The sequence below is a fragment of a genome, unplaced genomic scaffold (assembly GCF_019419815.1).
Source record: "Pyrus x bretschneideri cultivar Hongxiangsu unplaced genomic scaffold, Pyrus_bretschneideri_v1 Contig16, whole genome shotgun sequence".
Lineage (NCBI taxonomy): Eukaryota > Viridiplantae > Streptophyta > Magnoliopsida > Rosales > Rosaceae > Pyrus > Pyrus x bretschneideri.
Genome location: NW_025999457.1, coordinates 851,224 through 872,878, shown reverse-complemented (window position 1 = coordinate 872,878; position 21,655 = coordinate 851,224). Strand labels below are relative to the sequence as shown.

Genomic DNA, 21,655 nt, shown 5'->3' with positions numbered 1-21,655 from the left:
CAAATCCTATCTTACACGTGTCTTCCAATCCAATCCTATCCCTAAGTGATGCAGAACAAATGGCTAAATCAATTTAAGAGAAGATGGACTGTTGGAGGACAAAAAGGACAAAGTGGGAACTTGCATACCAACAGAGCCTCATGTCACCCCATATTCTCTTGGATGGGTGAAGAAAGGACCTTCAGTTCGTGTCACAAAAACCTTCTGTGTCCCACTTTGAATCAGTATCCATTAACGGGATGAAGTGGTTTGTAATGTTATTGATATGGATGCCTGCCATGTACTGCTAGGAAGGCATTGGCAGTTTGATGTAAAAGTCAACTTTCTATAGAATTTTGTGAAACTCGATTCCGAGATACATGGAAGACGATACTGCCATACATCATTGCGAAGATACGGAAGTCAGCTTTTTATAAAATTTTGCGGAACTCGATTCCGAGTACCTGGAAGATGATATCGATGTTTTACCACTCCTGGAATTTTCTACAGGATTCCTTAAAGTTCTTCCTCCTACTTCATATCAAACAACGTACAACGTGCTGCAACGACGTACGAGTTCAAGATACACACAACCATGATCGACTCAATGGCTAATCTAAGGGTTCCAACCAATCCAATTCCGCTTTGACGAGCTAAAACCAAAGGAAACCCCCAAAGCATTGCTTGACAACTCCACAATTGTCCTCCTTCACTACTAACTTGTACTAGAAAAGAACAAGGGGAAATTATATGGAATTTCATGAGTCCAAATGACTCCTACACCATGATGGTTACAGATCTGGATTTCCACACATGAAGAAGGCTCATCCGACGGGTGAACAACTTTAATCTAAACCATGGTTGCACTTCAAGAGATAAGTATTGTTACTTATTTAATTATATAGATAATACCGTTTATTAAAAAAATAAAATTAAACTCTATTAAATTTTCGACTTAGGCTACATTCCACGTAAGAACAACCTAGCAACCAATAAATCCCAACACATTCAATTTCGGTTTCCGGTTCAATATGCCCAGCATAAATATTAAAAAGATATAAATTTTAAACCTTTTTGAGTGCGTTTGTTGCATCGGACTGTCTCGGATTGGACTAGCTGCAGGGACTAAGATGGACTAGCTTAGACTAGACTATACTAAGATGGACTAACTTAGTGAAGCATTTGGTGCAATGTCTGACTAAGAAGCAAGATAATGAAAACAGTACTATCACCAGTTTGATGTTTGCTCAGACTAGGACTACATTATTGTTCCATTTTAATTTTTTTTTTTTATTAAAGATATTATTAAAATTAATAATATTGGATGAGAGTGAGACTTAATAAAAATACAAAAATCAAATTTTCTTGCCAACGAAAGAAACATACATGATTTAAGAGTAGCATTGTTCCAAACATGAATATAAAAAAGTCTTCTCCCAACAATCAACAAAGTTCAAGATGCTTTTCTTAATTATTCACCTTTGGTTTAAAGTTGTAAATCAAAGTTAAAGGTGTTGGTTTATACTTGTATTTGAGTGCAACGAAAATTGATGTCTAACAAGTTCAGTTTTTTACTCAATTGTGAAATAATTACTTGGAATTACTCTTGTATGTATAAGCCAATTTTAATCCATACCATAACAATTGCATTCAATCCTAGGACCACAATGATACGAAGCACAATGACAAATGGATAGCTACGCATTGATCATTGCTATGTTTGGATTCCTAGCACGTATATTGGCTTGCTCCACCTAGTTTGAAGAAAGCTAGTAACAATATGCAAAAGGAAGAGATCATGAACAATTTATGCATTCCTAAGCTAGTAATAACAATAATCATGTGTACGGAATTTTGTTTTGTCTAATTAAGCGCCAATATACGTATATATACTAGTAATTATACAACATCCTCTATTAACAATATGCAAAAGAAAGAGAGAAGCAATTACTTTATCATTTCATTTCATCGCACAAGTCAATATTTGCCATTGACTAACTCTTTAAAACATCATTCGCTAAACTTTCCTCCAGGATATTTTACAAAATGCTAGTTAACTATAGCATAGCATTCAAAAGTAGATCCCCATAATTTACAAAATCCTAGTCAACATTAGCCAAAATATTTCATAGTGCAAGGCTAAGTTAGAAGCCATAACCTTAAGATTGTACAACAAACATAATACATTCATGTCAAAAGTCACCACATAATATAATCATCCACTTACTTTGTTGCTTAAAAGCTTTTGGACGAACACTTTCTTGAGTTCTGAATCTATTGACCTGAACACTCCCACATTTTGTGGTTTTTCCAAAATAAGAGTCAATCCATCAATTTGATCCATAGGAGAAAGACCCATTGCTTTAAGTTCATTAGCTATGTCACTATGATCTGTGGTACCTCGAATTATAGCTTCAGTTACCATTTGCATCCTTTTTGCACTTTCAACATAAAATTCTTTCAGTCCATTGATAATTGCCTCAGTTCCATCACTTGAACTTCCCGTAGCTCTTTTCCTCTTTCTTTGGCTACTTGCAGATTGGTTGCTTTGTTGGCTTTGTAGGTTCACTGGAGAAACATCATTTTCAGCTCCAAGATCACTTGCATCAACCTGATTATGACTTTGTTCCTCCATCATTTTAGCAGGGGTTTTGGCTACATTACCCCTAGCCCGATCCTTTCCAAATATATATGCAAATCTATTATACAGTGGAAAAGGTTTGCTTCTCCATCCATCGGCTTCTTTATTTTTCTAAGATTATATCAACATAGCAATTCTAAAATTTAGCATGCGAGACAAATATAGCTGCAAGAATATAACTAATGTATAAATAAAATAGGATATGAACCTGCACATAAGTTTGCCATGCATCATGACTGTCAACTTCAATGCACTTTTTGACATCATTCCATGCAAATCCACTCGTGTTTATCATGTCAAGGACCAAACTATATGTTTTTTTCCATTTCTTCAACTTTGACTCAATATGTGGAGTTGCCCTTATATTTGAATTGGGACATAACACATTGACAGCTTTAGCTACTTCAATCAAAGTACCTTGTTTGAAAGCACCTGTGTCACATCGTTGCCTTCGAGCAACAAAATCCTCAAGAACAGATAGTAATGCTTCTTCCTCAAATGCTTCCCATTTACGCCTCCTTCCTTTTGGTTCTTGTGCGGCATTCAAATTATTGTTGTTATCCATACCTAAACAAAAAATATTTTAATGTACTAAAGTACAATACAAAGAATCAATTTGCAAATATCCAATCAATTTGCATACCATCCAATCAATAAATCGAATTACAATCAATGATGAGCAATCCAATCATTTTGCTAATGTCCAACATATGCATGATAAAAAGGAAAACTAAATAAAATGTTATCATTAACACATATAGCTAGTTCGGTTGCTGGTTCCTAATTACTCTTCACTCATTATTCATTTCCTGAGCCATGACATTTTTCTTTGTAGTCCACTTGTTAGATGTTCCAACACCCAACATATTCACCTTCTTCAGTATTTTGTCCATCTTCTATTATTGGCAAATTCTCCATTAAATCTACAGACATCTCTTGCCTAATAAGATTGTGTAGTACGCAACAAGCGGTAATTATTTGACCTTGTGTCCTTATTGGATAGAAAGATGGACTCCTTAGTATCGCCCACTTTCCTTTTAGCAAGCCTTATTGGAAGGTGTTCGTCCCTCCCATTCAAATAAATGATAAGGTATTCCTCTATAGGGTACAAGGAATCCTTTACTATTTGTATAACCATCATCTACAAGGTAATAATAACCTAATAATAATAATAATAATAATAATAATAATAAAGACCCTATTAGTATTTGCAGTTCACAAACAAAACTAGACCTAACTTTACAAATTTAAGACTAAGTGATAGTCTTACCCGTTGGTAACTTTAAACCATTAGGCCTAGTAATTGCATCATGTAGCACTCCACAGTCTGATGCGGAGCCCTCCTATCCCGGAAACACATATATGAATTGCATATCCCCTGAACATAGACCTAACACATTAGTTACAACTCGACCATTTCCTTTTCGGTATCTAGGTTTGTCAATTTTAGGTACATGCATATCAATTTGCGTTCCATCTAATGCTCCCAAGCAATTCTAAACAAAAAAAATAAGCTTTTGTTAATTTATACAAAGGGAATATCTAGTTAAAGCATAGGAAAAATTGGAAAAATTATCAACATACCTTAAAACACCTCCACCTATGATCTGTAGAATCAATAGGCACAGGCTGAGGGACTTTTAGTAGGATACATTGTAATCGCAAAATTCCTTGCAAGACACTATTGAAATACCTACTTATAGTCTCTCCCAACCCATAAAATCTACTACGATTCTTAGTATGATGTGCTAGTATTTGTAAAGTCATACACACCTGCACCTCTAGAGACACCAAACCATCATCTTTTACCCTCCCATCTTGACGAAGTAAGTCACATAATATCCCAAAAGTCCTTCTATACATTCTCAATTCGTTGACACATTCAGTATCAGTATTCCCTATTATACCATTCAAATAACATAAACTAATATGTCGTCTAACAAGTGAACGGTTAGTCAAAGTGCGTCGATCAACATGTCTTTGTTTGGCCCTCAGCATCAGCAACACAAGAATCGTACAAATGCAAATTGTCTCTAAATGAGACATCTCTAATAGTAAGATTAATAAAAGCTTCCTTTGATCCATCTCTATCCAAACTTTCAAAAAAAAAAAGAAAAAAATGAGGACATGATATATGTAATATCACTGTTATTAAGGGTGATGGAAAATAAGCAATTATGATATCAATTGAACTAGATCAAAAGAATTCATGATACAAAGCAATTGCATCACAAAGATGCAAGTTACTAGCTCTCAATTTTTAGAACTAGAGATCATCGTCATTACAAAGCAATTGTGCGTGCTTATGTGTATGCGCATGATTGTGCTCAATCCTACATTGCAGAGATCATCATCATTATTTATCATTGTCAAAACACATTTTTAATCGTTTTCAACCAAAGGTCAATAAGGTGTATCCATTATCTACGTGTCTTCTACAAAAACTTTACAATTTCACGCGCACACACACACACTAAACCAGCATACATCGACACACACACAGAGCACACACATGGAAGACTCCCATTGCTGAAACCCCAAATTTTAAAAATCCAAAACAGCATGTGGGTAGGACTTGGAATTTTGACAACTTTGACATACTAAATTCCCAAGTTCCATCTCATCTTATCTTTATCCCTTTTCAACCTTTTGCATAGAAAACAGAGTTTTTATTTCAATAGGAATTATGCCAAAGAACGATACGTAATTGTGCATGACATAAAGTCGAAAGACATCTTCATAGCAGACAAGCTTCGAGTGTGCAAAATTACATTAACAAAAAGAATTTAAAATACTTAATAACAAATTAAAAAATGGGATCCTTCCAAATGAGATAAAGAAGTACAGATTAAACAAGATGGGGCATGTTCCATTGGGTCAGGGAGATCTCAGGCAGGATGTCCTGGGCCTTAGAGAAAAAAATTCATGGAAAAAATGCATATCAATATTCCAACATTTTTTCTGTACGCTGATCAGACTGCCAATCACCCATTGCACTTTTACATCATCCTGCCAGCATTTTCAAATGCATTTTAAGGCCTAAAAATTTTAAGAGAGAACAAGGGTACAAAAGGGACATCAAGTTTGTGTACTGACAATGACATAATAAGAGACATCAAGTTTGTGCTCAAGGGATGCATGGATGGAGCATTTGTGTGTACTCAAGGGACATCAAGTTTGTGTCTTCAATGCACTTTTATATAGGAGTGATGCGTACATGTAGTGCAGGCATGTGAATGCAGCAATAAAAGACAACTAATAAAATGAAAACTGAACAAAGAAATAGATAAGAATGAAACCTTCTTTTCACAAACCAAGTTCTGTTTTGTGAATCTGTAACTGCAATTGAATAAACTGCAACAACAATAGAGAACCAATCAGAATACAAGTGAAGCTAAAGTCCAATACAGGTTAGCGGGTAAAGAAAGCAACAATGCAAAATTATGCCTTTTATCTTAGTTTGTAAAACAAGAAACAGAACAAACCAACTAGTACAACCACCAAAGAGGTAAAATGGAAAGCGAAATCCCACCAGCCTCCCGAGATCACGAGGGCAGACCGCTTTACAAAGCATTACGAATTTAGGATAATAAGTATAACACAAGTTAAGATTCAAGACCCACCACAAAACAGCGCGACAAAACTCAATAGGGTATAAAAAAATAATGGCATTTGGTAGCTTCCATTAACAATTGAGCTGCAAAGTAACTTTCAGATGATCGAACTTCCTCCGAAAAAGTAATATACAGAAATATGAAAACCAGTAAATCGGATTACATAATCACTATTTGACAGTTCCATAATTATTGCGATATTAAAAAAACAAAATAAAAATTGAGTGTAAGGGACCAAACCCAACGATATTTTTCTTCAATTAAACAAAAATTAAACAAATAAAATCTGTAGAAAATACTGAAGGATGAAAAATAAAGATATAAATCACTAACGTAATCAGCTTAACTAAAAATCCAAACCTCATTCTAATTCAAAGAATAACATAAAGGAAGAATTGAGGCAAAATATACAATGCGATGGCAGATGTGATGACAGAGATAAGCTATGAACACTGACGTGGAGGTTGGAGTTTCAGAAGTGACTGCAAGAGCTTGGAGAGAAGATAAAACTGCATCGGAAAGGGTGTGTTGAATCGCTCAAGATATCAGAGCAAAAGCTTTACAGAGAGAGAGAAAGTTTTAGAGAGAGACAGTACGCTCTACAAGCTGCAAAGAGCTGAGGCCTTAAATGAAGAAACAAAACAAAGTACACTCTACAGTTCAAATTGATTCACGGCAATGTAAGGCTAAATGAGACTGACTTTTTTTTCTTTGTCGATTTGAACAAAAGTTTATGAGACATTACAAAAGAACAAAAGTTAGGAAGAAGTAATTACTAAATGGGATTCCTCTTATAGAAGGTTGCCCTACAAGCTGCAAAGTAGCTTGCAAAAGAAGTCGAGAAAATGCGCGATGATTTCCATAATCTTGCTCTTGACTATTGCATTGATCATCGTACTCTCTATTCTCAAGCCATGGAAAAAGTAATTACCGCTGCATGCAAGGTTCACAATCTCACTCTATGTTATCATTACTCATAATAATTACAAGTGCAAGGCCGTCAAATGTTCAAATTCAACCAACTCAACCTCCAATGTTGATTCCAAGCTGTCCAAGCTATATTTAATGGTCAAAACTGATTTTAACTAAGTTTGAGATCTCAAAATTCGACAGCAACTGATTCCAAACACTCCAATCTCAATTTGACGCTGATTTTCTTAATGGCAGCTTATAATTCTCATCCGTCCAGTACAACCGCAATAAAGAAATAAGCATAAGTTACAAACATTATATGGCATGCATCCCCAAGGATTTCGACATATAAATGATCTTGTATGCACCCTCGATCTGTTGGCAACTGTTTTTTGTTTAAATTTGAGGGAATCGAACTTAGACCTATCCTAATCCTAACCCGTTATAGCTAACCTCTAAGGCTTCATCATAAAGAAAAACCAACCAACGGTAGAGATCTCGAATTATGAAAACTATTTGAAAAGGTTCAAATGGAATCAAGATCCCCAGGTTCCCACACCAGGAGAGACAAACTCTAAAATTTAACAGATGGAATCAAGATCCCCAGGTTCAAATGGAATCAAGATATCCAGGTTCCCACTTGCCCGACATAAAATTTAACAGATTGACAGACTCTAACACGTAAACCTAAACTAAATCACGTTATACAACCGGCAAAAACTCAACTTAGATTCTGAAATTCAACACCTTTCAATAAACCCAGATTCCATAAATAAATAAAAAATTAAAAAAACAGATGGAAAAAATTCAGATACATAAAAAAAGGCATCTTAAAAACATTAGTCGCAAATTCAAAAGAACCACAGAGAGAGAGAGAGAGAGAGGGTACTTCGACTGGGATCGAACGGGGGATGAGGAGGGGCGGTTTGGGTGGAGGGTTCCTGAGAAGAAGGTGGAGGAGCAGATGAGAGCGAGCAGGATCTGCAATTTGACCCTAAAAATCAAAACCCTAATTTGTTCAAGTGCAGAGGTCTATTATTGAAAATTTCTCAAACCCAAAACAACTATATCAAATAAAGCTCAGTAATATCACGATCTGCAAAACAAATCGAAGATCCGAAGTTTACCAGGCAAGAGGAGCAGATGAGGGCGAGCAGGATGCAGATGAGGGCAAGCAGGACGCAGAGATGAGGGTGAGGAGGACGAGGATGATGGAGCAGGGCAAGCAGGGAGCGATGGCGACGACTCTCTCTCGCAGAATGAGCCAGGTTCTCTCTCGCAGAAGGTCTTACGAGTCCGGCCGAATTTGGGGTTCTTCGCTAAGAACTCCTAGCGAAGTCATTAATCCGAGCGAGTCCTATCTAATACCATTAAATCTAATTCTTGTGCAAACCAAACGTCAGACTACGCTAACAATTAGACTAGTTTAGTCCCGTCCTCCTAATCCGGTCGAACAAAAGGGTTTATAAGGTTTATAAACCTCGTACGTTCTCTCTGTCTCTGTCTCTGTCTCTCTCTCTCTCGCTCTCCGGGTTCGTAATAGAACTCGTACATTTTCTCCGGTCGAACAAAAGGGTTTATAAGGTTTATAAACCTCGTACGTTCTCTCTCTCTCTCTCTCTCTCTCTCTCTCTCGCTCTCCGGGTTCGTAATAAAACTCGTACATTTTCTCTATCTGGGGGTTCGTAAAGCTTCAGTGACGGAGGCCATGCCTTCTTCCCCCATTAAAGTCGAAACATTAGCCCCGAAGGAAGAAGTGAGCTCAAGCAGCAACAAAAATGATAGCAACTGCTCCACTTTCTTCGATGTCTACGACCCTCAAGTACTCTTTCTCTCTCTAATTTTGTTTTCTTTTAAATATCGTCGCCTTCCATGTTTTGCCATGAATTGGTTGTGCGTCTAAAGTATTTGCTACTCTAATTGTATTATCATTAGCATTCAAAGATGCACTCTTTTAGTTTTGTTTCGAATTTTGGTGATGTTGTCCATACCATGTATTCTTGTACGAAGAACAGGTCTGCTGCTTATAGCTTTCAATTCGATACGTAAATGGTTCAGTTAGCTGTAGTATGTACATCTGTATGTATTCTTTGGACTTTAGTTTCTGCAGTCCCAGTAATGCTTGTTCATGGAAATAGTTTGCACGGTCTGACGGGATTTTGGTTGAAACGATTGAACTCTAGTGCATTGCATTTAATCTTATTTGCCCTTGCAGAGTAAAGCAGAGGTGGTTTTTAAGACGCTGGAAGCCAACACAACTCTGAATTTGCAAGTGGGTACTCATAGTTGTTCCTTTTCTGTCAAGTGGCAGGAAATTTCATTCGATTTGAACATTTATTGAGTAAGAAAGAAGAGTGGGTAAGTGAATGGAGTTTGTGTCATGATGCAGGAGGTTCAAGAACTAGTGACGTGGGTGCTTGCTGAAGGATTCATGCCTTCATGGGTTTTTATTAAGGTGAGGAATTCTTTTGTTCTTTAACCCCTCTTTTGATAATTCCAATGTATGTATCGTTAAGGATCAATGAAACCATAACGATCAATATTACCAAAGTACATGGAAGAATCCTTAATACACATACCAAACAGGTGGAAGACTCATTAAACTGTGAAATGTTACCCAGCCATATATATTTCTCAATCTTGTTGGATTCTGTGCATAATTTGGAGACATGAAGTTGAAAGAAACAAGAATTCTTATAGTTATTAATACTGTAACCTTACATTTTGCAGAACAAGCCCCTCATTCCCAAAGTGGTTATGCTTTATGTCCCAGGCCTGGACGCAGCATTGTATTTATCACATCATCGACTTCTTAAGAGTCTCAAAGCATTATGTGGCAAGCCAAGGCCAGTTTTAGCTCTCAGGTTTGTCACAAGTGATTTTGCTTCATCTGCCTTTAATTTCCCTGTACTTCCACTTTCTATGGCTTTATCTTTTTGCCCATACTAGTTGTATGTCAGATGGGATGCAGACAATTGATGCACTCCTGACGAGCAAAGTGAAAAGAAAGAGGGAAGAGAGTACTTCGACTGTGGAGAAATCTAACCTGGCGTCTAAACAAGGTATGTGACATGTTTGCAGAACATTGATCATACTAAATTTCTTGCTTTCATCTTAACTTTGCTAATTTGCATGTCAAAGTTAGTATTTGTACGGAAATCAAGGATATTTTACTAGGAGAATGCTAGTCCAACTTGTCTAGGAAAGCAAGCCACAAGTAACCTGAAGTTCTGTTTATTTGTACGGTTCTCCGGGGTTGCAGTTATACACATGAACTGAGAAGTATCAATACTTCTTGGTTTCCTTTTTTAAACTTCTCCATTCCGTTATGGCTAGCAATCCTCATTTTGGTAACATTGGTTGTCATGGTTATTTGTACCGTTCTGAATCAATAGGAGTAGTGGGTTTATCCATGTTTGATTAATTACCAATAGGTAAGAGCAGAAAAATGTCCTATGTGTGGAGAGTGTCTCTCAGATTCAAACTATTAGGAAACTATCTACAATGTTGTGATTAACAATTACGAAAACAAATGCTGTATGCCCATCTGGATGGGGCTAGATTTTGCAGAAGCAGAACAACTTTTGTTGCTACCGGAGCTTGTGTTGATGTTTTCCTGCCGTCAACACTCACTTTTATATTAGTATTCCCAAGTCTTTGCATGCATGAAACATGAAGAAACACACAATGTTATCTGCTTCGTAATGTTTGGAGTGTAACATCAAAGTTATTTCAGTGTGCACTTTGGATTGTGCCATAGAAGTTCTTGTGTATGGAAGTCTAGAAAAGGTTTTCCTTTTGAAATTCATGTACTCATGATACAACATCAGTTCTGTCACTATGGGTAGAATTCAGAAATCGTACCAGCTTTATCATATCTTGGATATCGGTGTTGTATTGATTACTTAGCCATTCAGTTTTTGCATTTCGTAAGTTGGTGTAGGTTCTTATCATTTGATCCGAGCTATAAAATTATCTTGTAACAAGTATGCATCCTTTTGTTCTGTAAAAGTATCTTAACACTCCATGAGGATCCTCTTAATTTTGTTTTTCTGGGTTTTCTCTACATGTTTTTCTGGTTTAGATAATCTATCTTCTGTGGAACTCATGAAAGATATACCTTTCCCTATTACATTTTACACTCTTACAACAAAACAACTTGAAGACAATGGATATTGCTTCAATTTGCCAGGTAACAAAACAGATGCTGCTTAAAGTTATTAATTAGGATTTCTCTATGATTTAATTTCTAGCTAGTTCCTTAAACTTTTATTCTTATTAATTATTATTTATCAATGCAGGTTTTCTTTCTACTCTTCCGGCCCCTTCAGGATCGTCTCACTATCAAATGTTGGCACTTGATTGTGAGATGGTAAATCCTTGAATATCAATTTCTAAAGATAGAAAGAATTTGTTAACAACTTAACATATATTACTAAATAACTGTTATCTTGTCGGAAGTTCATTGTTGAGGTGTATTTGTCCTTTCAACTTGTTTTATACCTGCTAGATGAATTGTTCGATAGTAGTAAATTATGTTCATTTTTAATTTTTCTGTTCTCACAAAGTGTTGGCGTACTGATGTCATCTTGGTTGATTCCATTTTGTTTTGTTAGTGCGTCACAAGTGAGGGTTTTGAGCTAACAAGAGCAACGCTGGTGACTATGAAAGGAGATGTGAGTTTTAACTATTTTGTTGCCTAATTGTGCAAAAGGAAATGGATGTTAATGTGGAAGGATGCATGAGTTTTGTGCAATTTTTTTCTGACTTGGCAATGGTTTAGTGGTCTTATTTAACTTTGAATGTTTCAACACTTGTAATTTCAGTTGAATAAAATGTAGTATCTGAGTGATTTATGCTTTAACTTTCTTGTTTGAGTAAATCTTGCTAATGTCTCTGAACTTATATTTTGTCTTATTTAATCCCTAAACCATTGCCAATCTCCCTGAACATTAAGCTTTCTATGGTCTACTTGTAGAACATCTCCAAGAGACTCTTTAAACTTCTCAAATAGCTTTTTGAAAGAGCCAAACCAAGGAAATCAAGCTCCAAGAGAATCTTTATCCTACTCTTTATTTTAGTTTTTGTGAATACTTGCTCTTTAACTATAAAGGAAAGAGCTAGCTAAACATAAAAAGTTATTAATTGAGGAGAGAGATGTCAAAGGATGAGAATGATGAGAAAGATGGGTTGTTTGAAGATTAAAACATTTAGAGATTATGGTGCTGGAGACGTTAAATTAAATTGGCTAGTTAAAATAGTTTTTGAATGCACTAGCTAAATTAAAATTTTTAAAGAAACTTGGAGATGCTCATTTCCTAGTGTTGCTTGATTATCATTTCCAAATATATGAAGGAGGCCTGGAAAGGAAAAAACAGAGTGACGTATCGGGCTTCAGCATCTTTTCTAATTTGCACCTTATCCCATCCCGCTGATGACACAATCTTGAAGCTAGAAATCTTATAAGTTTTTTGAATCCTCATATCATATGATATTAAGTTCTTGCTTATCAAGATTTTGTATGAAATTTTGACTAGTTTTTATTATTCTGAATGCTTTCAAACTTTTAATGTGACCCCTAGACTCTTAAAATTTCTTCTATGTAATTTTGCACAAATGAGTTTGTTACCACGTAAATAACTTTTCTTCTCAATGTTTGAACTTTTAAGTTTTAATGAATCTCAGGTTATGCTAGATAAATTGGTCAAACCAACAAATCCTATCACTGATTATAATACCAGGTATGTTATCATTTTAGCTTTCATTAGTCCTTCCGGTGATATGTTGCTCTAGTGTTGAAGCAGTTAGAGCTGCTTCTTGGAATTCAGATTTATCTTCATCATATGTGTGGCCATCCTTGCCCTTTTTTTTTTCTTTTTCCGTTTCCCATGAAGCTGGCCAGATGAAATCTCACCTTGGAGTTTTTTCAAATTTTAAAATATTTTTATGTTACTTTCGTGCTAGTTCTGGTCAGCACCCATAGTCATTTACCTCTTCTTGAAGTAGTCTTGCTTTGGTTATAGGTGCATTTAGTAGTCCATCTACTTAAGCCAAATTTCCTCTTACCTTACCAGTAAAAGGTGCTATTCACTCTGCTCTTACACATTGAGTTTTAATTATTTTCCTTATCACCCTTATCATCAAACGTTTGTGTTTTAATATCTTATTCCTGCGTATTATTTGATGTTTTTCAAACTAAGTGCATGGTGATGTTTGTATTTCTTGTGGGGTAAAACAAATGATGATCGGTTGTAGTGCTATTGGGGCATTGTGGGGGAGCAAATGTTTTGGAAAATGTTGCCTCCCGTTGGGGCAAGGAGTTCCAAAATTGCCTCTCAAGGCACCCTTTGTTACCTGGCCGACCGTTAGTGTGCATGTCCCTGTTCCTGCCGTCTGAGGAGCTGCAGTGGCGGCTGTGCTCTTTTCCTTTTAATACATTGTATTACAACCGACATTAATTTGCCTTAGCTGGCCAAAGATATTTTAAAGCAAATCATATTTAGCATTTAAATAAAAACCATCTACGACACGCTGGGTTTTGTGTCACATCTTTTCTTCCATCTCTACTCAAAACCCACAAATACTGCAACCTTAAGTTAAAAACCCCCTCTTTATCCATCCGAGTCCCACCAATACATCTCAACTCTAAAAACTAAAATGATGATCCCCTAGGTGTCTTCTACAACTCGCCCGACCCTAGCAGCAGGCTCGAAATCAATTTTAGTTTCTGTGTAAGGCTGGAATCCCGATTTAGAATGAGTTCAAACGTTTATAACTCAACCACCCTTGGGCTTTTAAAGTTTTCTACTCTGAGAAATAAAAAACACACTGGGAAAGTTGTAAATCATTGAGAAATCATCATTTTTCCTGATTTTATTTCTGGATATAGGTGATTCTTAGTGTTGACGCTTTTTCTGGATAAGCTCCAGCCCTATAATTTGATTGCAGGTTTAATATTTGAAATTGTTGTGGTATGAATGAGAGAGGCTTCTATAAAATGATAAAAAGAATAACAATCGATTTCCTGTTCAGGTTTAGTGGAATCACTAGTGAGATGTTAGAGGGGGTGACTACAAGTCTTAAGGACATTCAGGTTAATCCTTGGGTCTTGTTCTCCATTTGTACATATATATGTATTACATTTGCGCTTAGTGGTTTTCCATAGTTGTGACCTGTCAGATGCTGCTTCACTTGTTAATTGCATCATCTCCTGTTAAGAAACTCTTTGTTTCTAATTTATAATAGTCACTTTCTATGCTCAGGAGGACTTTCTGAAGCTGGTTTACAAGGAGACCATCGTAGTGGGCCATTCATTGGAAAATGACTTGTTAGCATTAAAAATCTCCCACAATCTAGTGATCGATACTGCAGTGTTGTACAAGTACCCCCGTGGTAGGTCTTACAAACCTAAACTTCGAGATCTTGCCCGGAAGTTTCTTTCTAAAGAGATACAGCAGTCAGGGCTTGGCCATGACAGTATTGAAGATGCAAGAGCTACTATGGACCTCGCACTTTTAAAGATTAGACATGGTAAGTGACTATCTTTTGCATTTACATTGTATAATTGACCAATACGGAGAATAACGGAACTCAACTAGTGTGGTATCTATCACCTTTCTAATATAGGACTTATATTGAACCTTGTCATTGTCAGCATAAACGTTTGTTCTTTTTTTCTTTTCAAACAATAGATTTTGTTAGATTAGATGTAGATTAGCATCGATGGGATTCTAACCCACGCCATCATGCAAGGGCTCAACACTTTCACCTATTGTGGTAAAGGGCCACTTGCCCATAAACGTTTATTCTAATTATATGGAAAATAGAATACAGAAAAAGGGGAGTTGGGAAGTATTACTGTTTGTTGCAAAAGTTCAGTGTCTTCCAGATGTCAGAATTTGACACCTTGTCTGAGCCCAAGGTGGAAATAGTTCTCCTTTGTTATAAGAATGCTCCTTCTGTTGGATTAGGACCTGACTTTGGTACAGCACCATCACTGATACGGAAAAGGCTCCTAACTGTTTTGAGTGAGAGCGGAAAGACATCCTCCATCATTGATGATATTTCCATTGTGAAGCGTCATGCCTCTGAATTATCCCATGCAGTTCCTGTGTTCTCTGACGATGAAGCTCTTTCCAAAGCTCAAAAGGAGGTAGAGTTCTCATGGCTGTGTTCACTTATTTTCTCATTTTTATCATTTGGCTTGGCTACGTAATTTTACGTGCTTTTTTCATTTACTTTTGATTGTAGGCAAGGAATGAGAAAGTGCATTTCGTCTGGACCCAGTTTTCTGAATTGAATCGTTATTTCACGAAACAAGCAGAAGACGCCGAGAAATTAAATGGAAAAATTTCTGAGTTGATATCCTTGCTTACATGCCATAAGAACTCTGGAAATAAAAAAAGCATCAGCTGCAGCTTAACGTCTGAACTAAAGGAAATTCTTATGCGACTGGATACTAGAATACGTACCTTGTATACCGCATTGCCCGCTAATGCCATGCTTATTGTCTGCACTGGTCATGGAGATATAACAACGGTCTCTAGGTATGTCCTACATTTCACCTTGATAATTATTTACATTGTTATTTTTCCTTTATTCCTTGAAAATATATTTTAAAGAGCAATAGATGACTAGTAGACTCTGCTTGCTGATGAATTTACCACTTACAACTGTCAGATTGTTAGTGATTTTGTTATATGAAATGGTAGCATAAATTTTTGAAATTCAAACATCGTTAAAGATGTCCAGGGAGTTTACACTAACCTTGGGATATCTTATAATGAGGGAGTTGATTTAAAGCTTCGATGTAAGCCATTTGGTTGACGATCAATAGAATAATATGAATTTATCTGTATTGTTGCGTTGAAGTTGCTTAATTGGAGTCGATTCATGTTTGACCCTGTTAACTTTTCTTGTACGTGGATGAAGATTAAGGAAAATGCTATTGGATCGTAATGAAACAGCAATGTGCCGGGAGAGCATTGTAAAGGTATTGGAAGAGCTCCAAGCCCAAGCTGAGGTAGCATTGTGTTTTGTTGGTGTGAAGAGCTGAGCATAGAATATCAAGGGCTTTTAGGGGTGACTTCCAGCAAGAATTGGGTGAGGAGAGCTGGACAAAATTGAGCTTTCCGGCTGCTTTTACCTGTTTGCTCGCAAGAGCAAGGCGGTTGGTGTCTTACAATGTCCAAGCAGCGTCACCGTCGGAATGGTTAGTTGGGAGGCTTGGACAGATAACGAAAACCGGGCAAACGTAAGGAGGAATGTATGGGAAGAAAACAAGATCTTTTAAAAGAGGTGACGAGAAATATTAGAAATGTCGGAGAGCATTTAACTCGCTTAGTTGCCGGAGGGAAGTCCTAATTGTATTTTCTGATCTTGTAATTTACTTAATAGTGTTCACAATTTTGATGATCTATCGTATTTGAAATTAATTGTTTGATGACGAAGTGACGCGAAGAGTTGTAGGCTTGTAGCTAAGTTAGTTAAGAACAAGCTTATATCCGAGGTCTTTGTTTATGTTCATTCTATCCCATCTTGATCACATTCTATTATGCAATATTTGAGAATCACCGTCAATTGGTCAATAGGTCGGGATAACCCGTTGTTCCATTTATGAATACAATATTGCCCGACATATTGATAATTTTAAGTTCGCAACATCAACAATATCACGTCACATCCGCACAAAATTATATAGGAGAGTACATAAGGTTATTCTATTACAACCATTGAGATCGTTTATCAGTGTTAGAAAACTAGCAGCTCGCTACGTTCCTTATTTATATACTTGAAATTATGGGATTGACTATAAACTTACGTGTATTTAATACAATTGCCACCTTAGAATCGAGATGGTAATTGTATTAAATATATATAAGTATTGTAGCCAATTTCCGAAATTGCCTCTATATAGCCGTAAGTCTTTATCCCCACACAAAATCAAAGTACAATACTGAATGAAAGCATAGCAGTAGTTTGGAGCTGAACGATCATCACCTCCACGCTGAAGCAACAATCAAGCTTTTGTCTTCCCACCCGAAATGAAGCGCCCCCGCCTCCTTCTTCACTTTGTACCTGTCACTGTACTGTCTGCTAAGATCTCGAATCGAATCAGTCACACTGGTGCTCATAGGACATGAAGTAAATCCTGCCATGGTCATCCTTGCCCTCCACTTTCCAGCTACCTCATAACGCTCTATTCTTTCCTCTCCTTCGCACGCCACAATGTTCACTATGTCCCGTGCAAGGCACTGCCTTTCAACATTCATCCTATCCTGACTATCCCGAGGGAGAGCTGCATCAAGGGAATCATAAACAGCAGAGTAATAGTTGTAGGCTTCAACAAATCTTGGGATAAAAGGGGTTGTATTGGTGTTCACATCTTGTTCTACAACTGTAACGAGTTTTGGCCTCAAGCTCTTCACCATCCGAAGAAGCTGGTCTCTCTGGTTAACTGTTGAAACACTTTCATCGGGCATGTGGTGAAGCTGAAAAGCAAAGTTAACCACGAGTGCTTCCCCAGGCCTGCAGCCAAGCATTGAGGCATTGACGATTGAAGTCCTCGAGGCTACTGCATGAAACTCGAATGGAACTTTCAGCACTTCTGCCAGCTTCTCAAGCCTTTGTCCAATGATGTTAAGGCCTCCAACATGACGCTGAACTGTCTCGGGATCATCCACCCCTGTTAACTTCAAGTGCGGTGGCTTACCTGGCAGGCTTGAAAGTGTTTGTATGAGGGTTATGTATTGATTCCCCTGGTTTACGTCAAAATCTATGATGTGAACTCGCTTTTCATCTTTGCATGCCTCTATGATGGCTCCATTTGCCGCCATAAATCCAAATTTAAAGCAAGGACACACCTCAAAAAGGATTTGCATGGCTGCAAGGCGATAAGAAGACGGGGGTTCCTTGCATTTCAAAGACTTGTAAAGAAATTTTCCTGAGGAAGCCAAGCGAGCTGCTAGGCCTTCCACCATGTAAGCTGCAATCCTCTGTGTGGGATCTCCCTGAATCGACACCATCTGTCGAAGCTCATTTATCATCGTTGATGCTTCTTCAATGTTTCCTTCTGAAAGTGCACCAGCGCACTCAAAAAGCAGCTGCTTGGGTGTCCGAGGAGAAGCATGTGATATTTCTTTTTTGCTGCTGATACTGCTCGCGTTAGAATCAGATGATGAATACTCCTTGGGTGAGTCATGGAGCAATTCACTATGGATTGGATCAATCCATTCACCATCCACTTCCATGCTTCGACTACTGCAATTTATCTCCCCATCATCTTCATCATCGTTGTCATCAAGCAGAGCTCTCTCCAATTCTTGAAGCTTCAATCTCATCTTATCTTCATCGAAGCTATCCGCACCGGGGCTTTGACTCTCTAAGTAATCTGATTCAAAATTGGACATTAAAGAAGTGATATATGGATTTTGAGTATTCAAGGAGGAAACTGATCCAGCTGTTAGCTGGTTAGATGAGGCGCCTTGTGGGTTAGTCGAACTTCCAGAAACGCCAGAGCTGGATGGATGTGTAACTTCTTCCATTGGGGAGTCAAGGAAGTACTTCTCGTAAGTCTCACTGCTGTAAGAATCATTCACATACACGGCCTTGTGCTCATCGGCCCCAAATATTTGAGTTGACAAGCTGGAACCGTCATTGCTGCCATTTAAAGAATATAATTTGCGATTTCTGTATGATGTGGTGGAAAGCTCTGCTGGCCGAACTAAAGACATGGTTTTGGTTTACTTCTTTCTGTCGTTGAGGAACATAAGTTCTATCACACAATTCGAGTTTCTGTATCACAATTTGTCACACATTAGAGGGTAAATAACTGTCAAACAATCATTAACACTGGAAACTAGTAAATTAGACCAAGCGAATCTCGAAAGGGATCCTCTCCGGATCCCTTCTTCCTAATCCACTAAATCAGAGGATCCGGACCATTGAAATTTGATCCAACAGCTAAAGTTATTATAACTTATAAAGTGAACCCCTATTTGTAGCCGTTGGATCAAATTTCAATGGCTTGGATTCCCTGATTTGATGGATTAGAAGGAAGGGATCCGGATCCCTTTCCAGCGAATCTGGTCGAGCCTGTCCAATCCAACAGATAGAAATTACAGGCACACGTAAACACAAATAATACTACATCAAAATTTGTAATGTCTGCTGAACTGTTTTGAAGGCATATATACAGAACAACAACAACAAAAGACTATTCATCATATGTCCTTTTACAGTAGCAGGTAAAAAGAGTTGTGCAAGAAAGCAAAATCAATGGAATTGTAGGACCATTCACCCTTGCACTCGAGGTCCCAAGTTCGATTCCCCCTCCCCCGATATCGCTTGTATCAAAATGTTGAAATTTTGAGCCTAAACAATTAAAAGCTGCAATTAAGAAAACCTTGAACAAGCTGAACAGATTCTGGAATAAGCTGAACCTTTGAACCACATGGGAACTCCGGAAAACCCGAAAAAAAAAAAAATTAAATAAATAAAACTGGCAATTGCAGAGGAATAAAGTTGTCAAAACATCATGACAGAAAGACAGAAGATTTCTGAGATCACAACAACAACATGCATAACCATCATCAGAGAGAGAGAGAGAGAGAGAGAGAGATCTATGCCTGCCTGAACCAATGATTTCATACACTTAATGATCTATAAATACAATAATATACATGCAAATACACTTCATGACAATTAAGTTCATATAAAAGAGGAGAGATTTAAGAAGAAAAATTAAATAAATAAATATAAAAAGTAGGAGGAGAAGAAAAAAAAGATATGTACCTGCTTGCTGCAAGTGAAAGATGAACCCAAAAATGAAGAGGAAGGTGAGAATTTGGTATGAACCTTGAACTTTGAAGGAAGAGGAAAGAGTTGAGGATTTGACCTTGGGATTAAGACAAAGGAAAATGGCCAAAATTCCTATGGTGATATATTATAAAATAATTAAACAATTTTTAGATTCTTATGAATTAGGTAGGTTGAGAAGCAACAAATAAGGTAGAGAAGATAACCCAAAAAGCAAATTTCAAGACCAAAAACATAGACAAATGAAAAATGACCTCGATTAGTAAGAAAATAAGTACTAAGAAACTGTATGTTATTGGGTGGATATTAACCACCTATTTGAAGCATCTGACCAGAGAAAACACTGTTTCTAAAAGACCCATTTGTTAAGAGGAGACTTAGTTTTTGGGGCAGAAAATTCCAACATTCTGGAACTTTGAGGAAGAAAAAAAGACGGTGAGAAAAGAGACATCCAGCCAACAATTCCCTTCAGAGGAAACTTCCCTCCTTTGCTTTTACCTTTTCTTTTGTTTTTGCGTTTTCTGTTCATAAGTCAGCCTGCATGTTTATGCCAACTTGTCTGACTAATGTTGTCGACCGCACAATGTGACGCTCTCATTGCTCTTGTTGTGACACTGTTTGCTTCAAAGCACAATCATGGGGACTTTTGAAAGTTGTTAAATTTTTGGATATGTTAGCGCTACCTCTTGAAGGGGTCGACAACAATAGACTTTGTTCGAGGGTCTCGAACCCAAAAACCTCTTGAAGATAAATAATTTACGGATTGTTCGAGGGGTTTTGACTTGAGAGAGGGATTTTCTCATGTCATGATGTACCAGGTGGCAGTAGTTTATTATGCAGGTACAGTGTCATGATTTTAGAGTTCGGTCGGCAGCCTATTACTAATCACATCGACATTGTCTTAATTTAAGATTCGTTTGAATGCGCTTTTAAAATGATTGAAAGCGCTTTTATAAAAAATGTTTTTATAAAAGCGCTTTCAATCATTTTAGGTTCCAAAAGCACTTTAAGTGATTTCTATAAGAAGTACCAGTTTTCTATTAATCACTTTAAGTGTTTTTTTAAGATTTACTAATATTTTTACTAATGATTGTTTTTAAAAATATTTTCATCAAAAACATTTTTAATTATTAAAAGTACATTCAAACGATCTCTTGATCACATGGACAACCAAACATGTGTTGGATTTTATCAGTAAAAATATTGATGTTATTAATAGTAGAAGCATTCATTTATAAGTAGTAATACATATTGTCAATATTTTATTTGGTTGCATTCTTCAACATAATATATTAATTATTCCATTGAAATTAAATCTTAGTTAGATAAGAGAATCGCTCTTCTAAGGTGCTCGAGCAAAACCTACTCTGGCCAATCAAATCCCGACTCATCAAATTGGAAGCCAACGAATGTTGAATCTATGGTGGCACATTTATTTTAAAAAGGTCAAGTGAGTTGGGTAAAAAGTACTTGGACTAAACTTGTATGAACAATTATTTGTACGGTAACGGTTGAAAAATATGGTACAGAAGTTTCGTTGTGCTTAATCCTTAGTGACGTTTGACCGGAACTTTATTAAAAACACTTCATGGTGGGGCCGCTGCTATTCTCTATTTCTCATTTCCCACGGAATTATTGCGTCATATGACAAAATCAAAGGTTTTACATTCAGATTTACCAAAAAAAATAAAAG

The 21,655-nt window shown here is 37.0% G+C and overlaps 3 protein-coding genes across 25 annotated transcripts; 1 reads left to right on the top strand and 2 right to left on the bottom strand.

The window, feature by feature from the left end:
- Positions 1-1,908: 1,908 nt before the first annotated feature.
- Positions 1,909-8,613, bottom strand: LOC103951132 (uncharacterized protein At2g29880). Of its 22 annotated transcripts, none has more exons than XM_048580773.1 (7): positions 8,274-8,597; positions 8,036-8,140; positions 6,692-6,791; positions 5,920-5,974; positions 5,466-5,629; positions 2,829-3,187; positions 1,909-2,731 (listed from the first exon to the last, which is right to left on the bottom strand). In XM_048580773.1, exons 5-7 carry the CDS (start codon positions 5,491-5,493, stop codon positions 2,195-2,197), a joined length of 924 nt encoding a protein of 307 aa, XP_048436730.1. In that variant the 5' UTR covers positions 5,494-5,629; positions 5,920-5,974; positions 6,692-6,791; positions 8,036-8,140; positions 8,274-8,597; the 3' UTR covers positions 1,909-2,194. The 22 variants fall into 22 exon arrangements, with proteins under 22 accessions (XP_048436730.1, XP_048436728.1, XP_048436733.1 ...); XM_048580771.1 differs by having other exon boundaries at positions 8,036-8,127; XM_048580776.1 differs by having other exon boundaries at positions 8,036-8,087.
- Positions 8,614-8,691: 78 nt separating this feature from the next.
- On the top strand, positions 8,692-16,599 carry LOC103951127 (small RNA degrading nuclease 5-like). The gene is made up of 14 exons (XM_009362424.3): positions 8,692-8,968; positions 9,362-9,418; positions 9,536-9,601; positions 9,877-10,010; positions 10,096-10,208; positions 11,231-11,338; positions 11,448-11,518; positions 11,763-11,822; positions 12,832-12,887; positions 14,179-14,239; positions 14,409-14,676; positions 15,117-15,298; positions 15,397-15,692; positions 16,078-16,599. Exons 1-14 carry the CDS (start codon positions 8,855-8,857, stop codon positions 16,199-16,201), a joined length of 1,710 nt encoding a protein of 569 aa, XP_009360699.2. The 5' UTR covers positions 8,692-8,854; the 3' UTR covers positions 16,202-16,599.
- Positions 16,600-16,808: 209 nt separating this feature from the next.
- On the bottom strand, positions 16,809-20,501 carry LOC103951126 (scarecrow-like protein 1). Of its 2 annotated transcripts, XM_009362422.3 has the most exons (3): positions 19,939-20,501; positions 19,445-19,518; positions 16,809-18,939 (listed from the first exon to the last, which is right to left on the bottom strand). In XM_009362422.3, the coding sequence occupies exon 3, from the start codon at positions 18,876-18,878 to the stop codon at positions 17,142-17,144; it is 1,737 nt and encodes a 578-aa protein (XP_009360697.2). In that variant the 5' UTR covers positions 18,879-18,939; positions 19,445-19,518; positions 19,939-20,501; the 3' UTR covers positions 16,809-17,141. The 2 variants fall into 2 exon arrangements, with proteins under 2 accessions (XP_009360697.2, XP_009360696.2); XM_009362421.3 differs by lacking the exon at positions 19,445-19,518 and having other exon boundaries at positions 19,939-20,494.
- Positions 20,502-21,655: the final 1,154 nt, after the last annotated feature.

What these genes read in the sequence shown, in the direction of transcription:
- LOC103951126 (XM_009362422.3), bottom strand. Translation starts at nt 18,878, where the DNA reads ATGTCTTTAGTTCGGCCAGCAGAGCTTTCCACCACATCATACAGAAAT.
- LOC103951132 (XM_048580772.1), bottom strand. Translation starts at nt 5,493, where the DNA reads ATGGAACATGCCCCATCTTGTTTAATCT. An exon ending in TGCCCCATCTTGTTTAATCT is followed by an intron (nt 3,188 to 5,465) that starts GTACTTCTTTAT and finishes TTTTTTGTTTAG; the next exon opens with GTATGGATAACAACAATAAT. An exon ending in CATGGCAAACTTATGTGCAG is followed by an intron (nt 2,732 to 2,828) that starts GTTCATATCCTA and finishes ATATAATCTTAG; the next exon opens with AAAAATAAAGAAGCCGATGG.
- LOC103951127 (XM_009362424.3), top strand. Translation starts at nt 8,855, where the DNA reads ATGCCTTCTTCCCCCATTAAAGTCGAAACATTAGCCCCGAAGGAAGAA. An exon ending in CTTCATGGGTTTTTATTAAG is followed by an intron (nt 9,602 to 9,876) that starts GTGAGGAATTCT and finishes TACATTTTGCAG; the next exon opens with AACAAGCCCCTCATTCCCAA. An exon ending in ATCACTGATTATAATACCAG is followed by an intron (nt 12,888 to 14,178) that starts GTATGTTATCAT and finishes TTTCCTGTTCAG; the next exon opens with GTTTAGTGGAATCACTAGTG.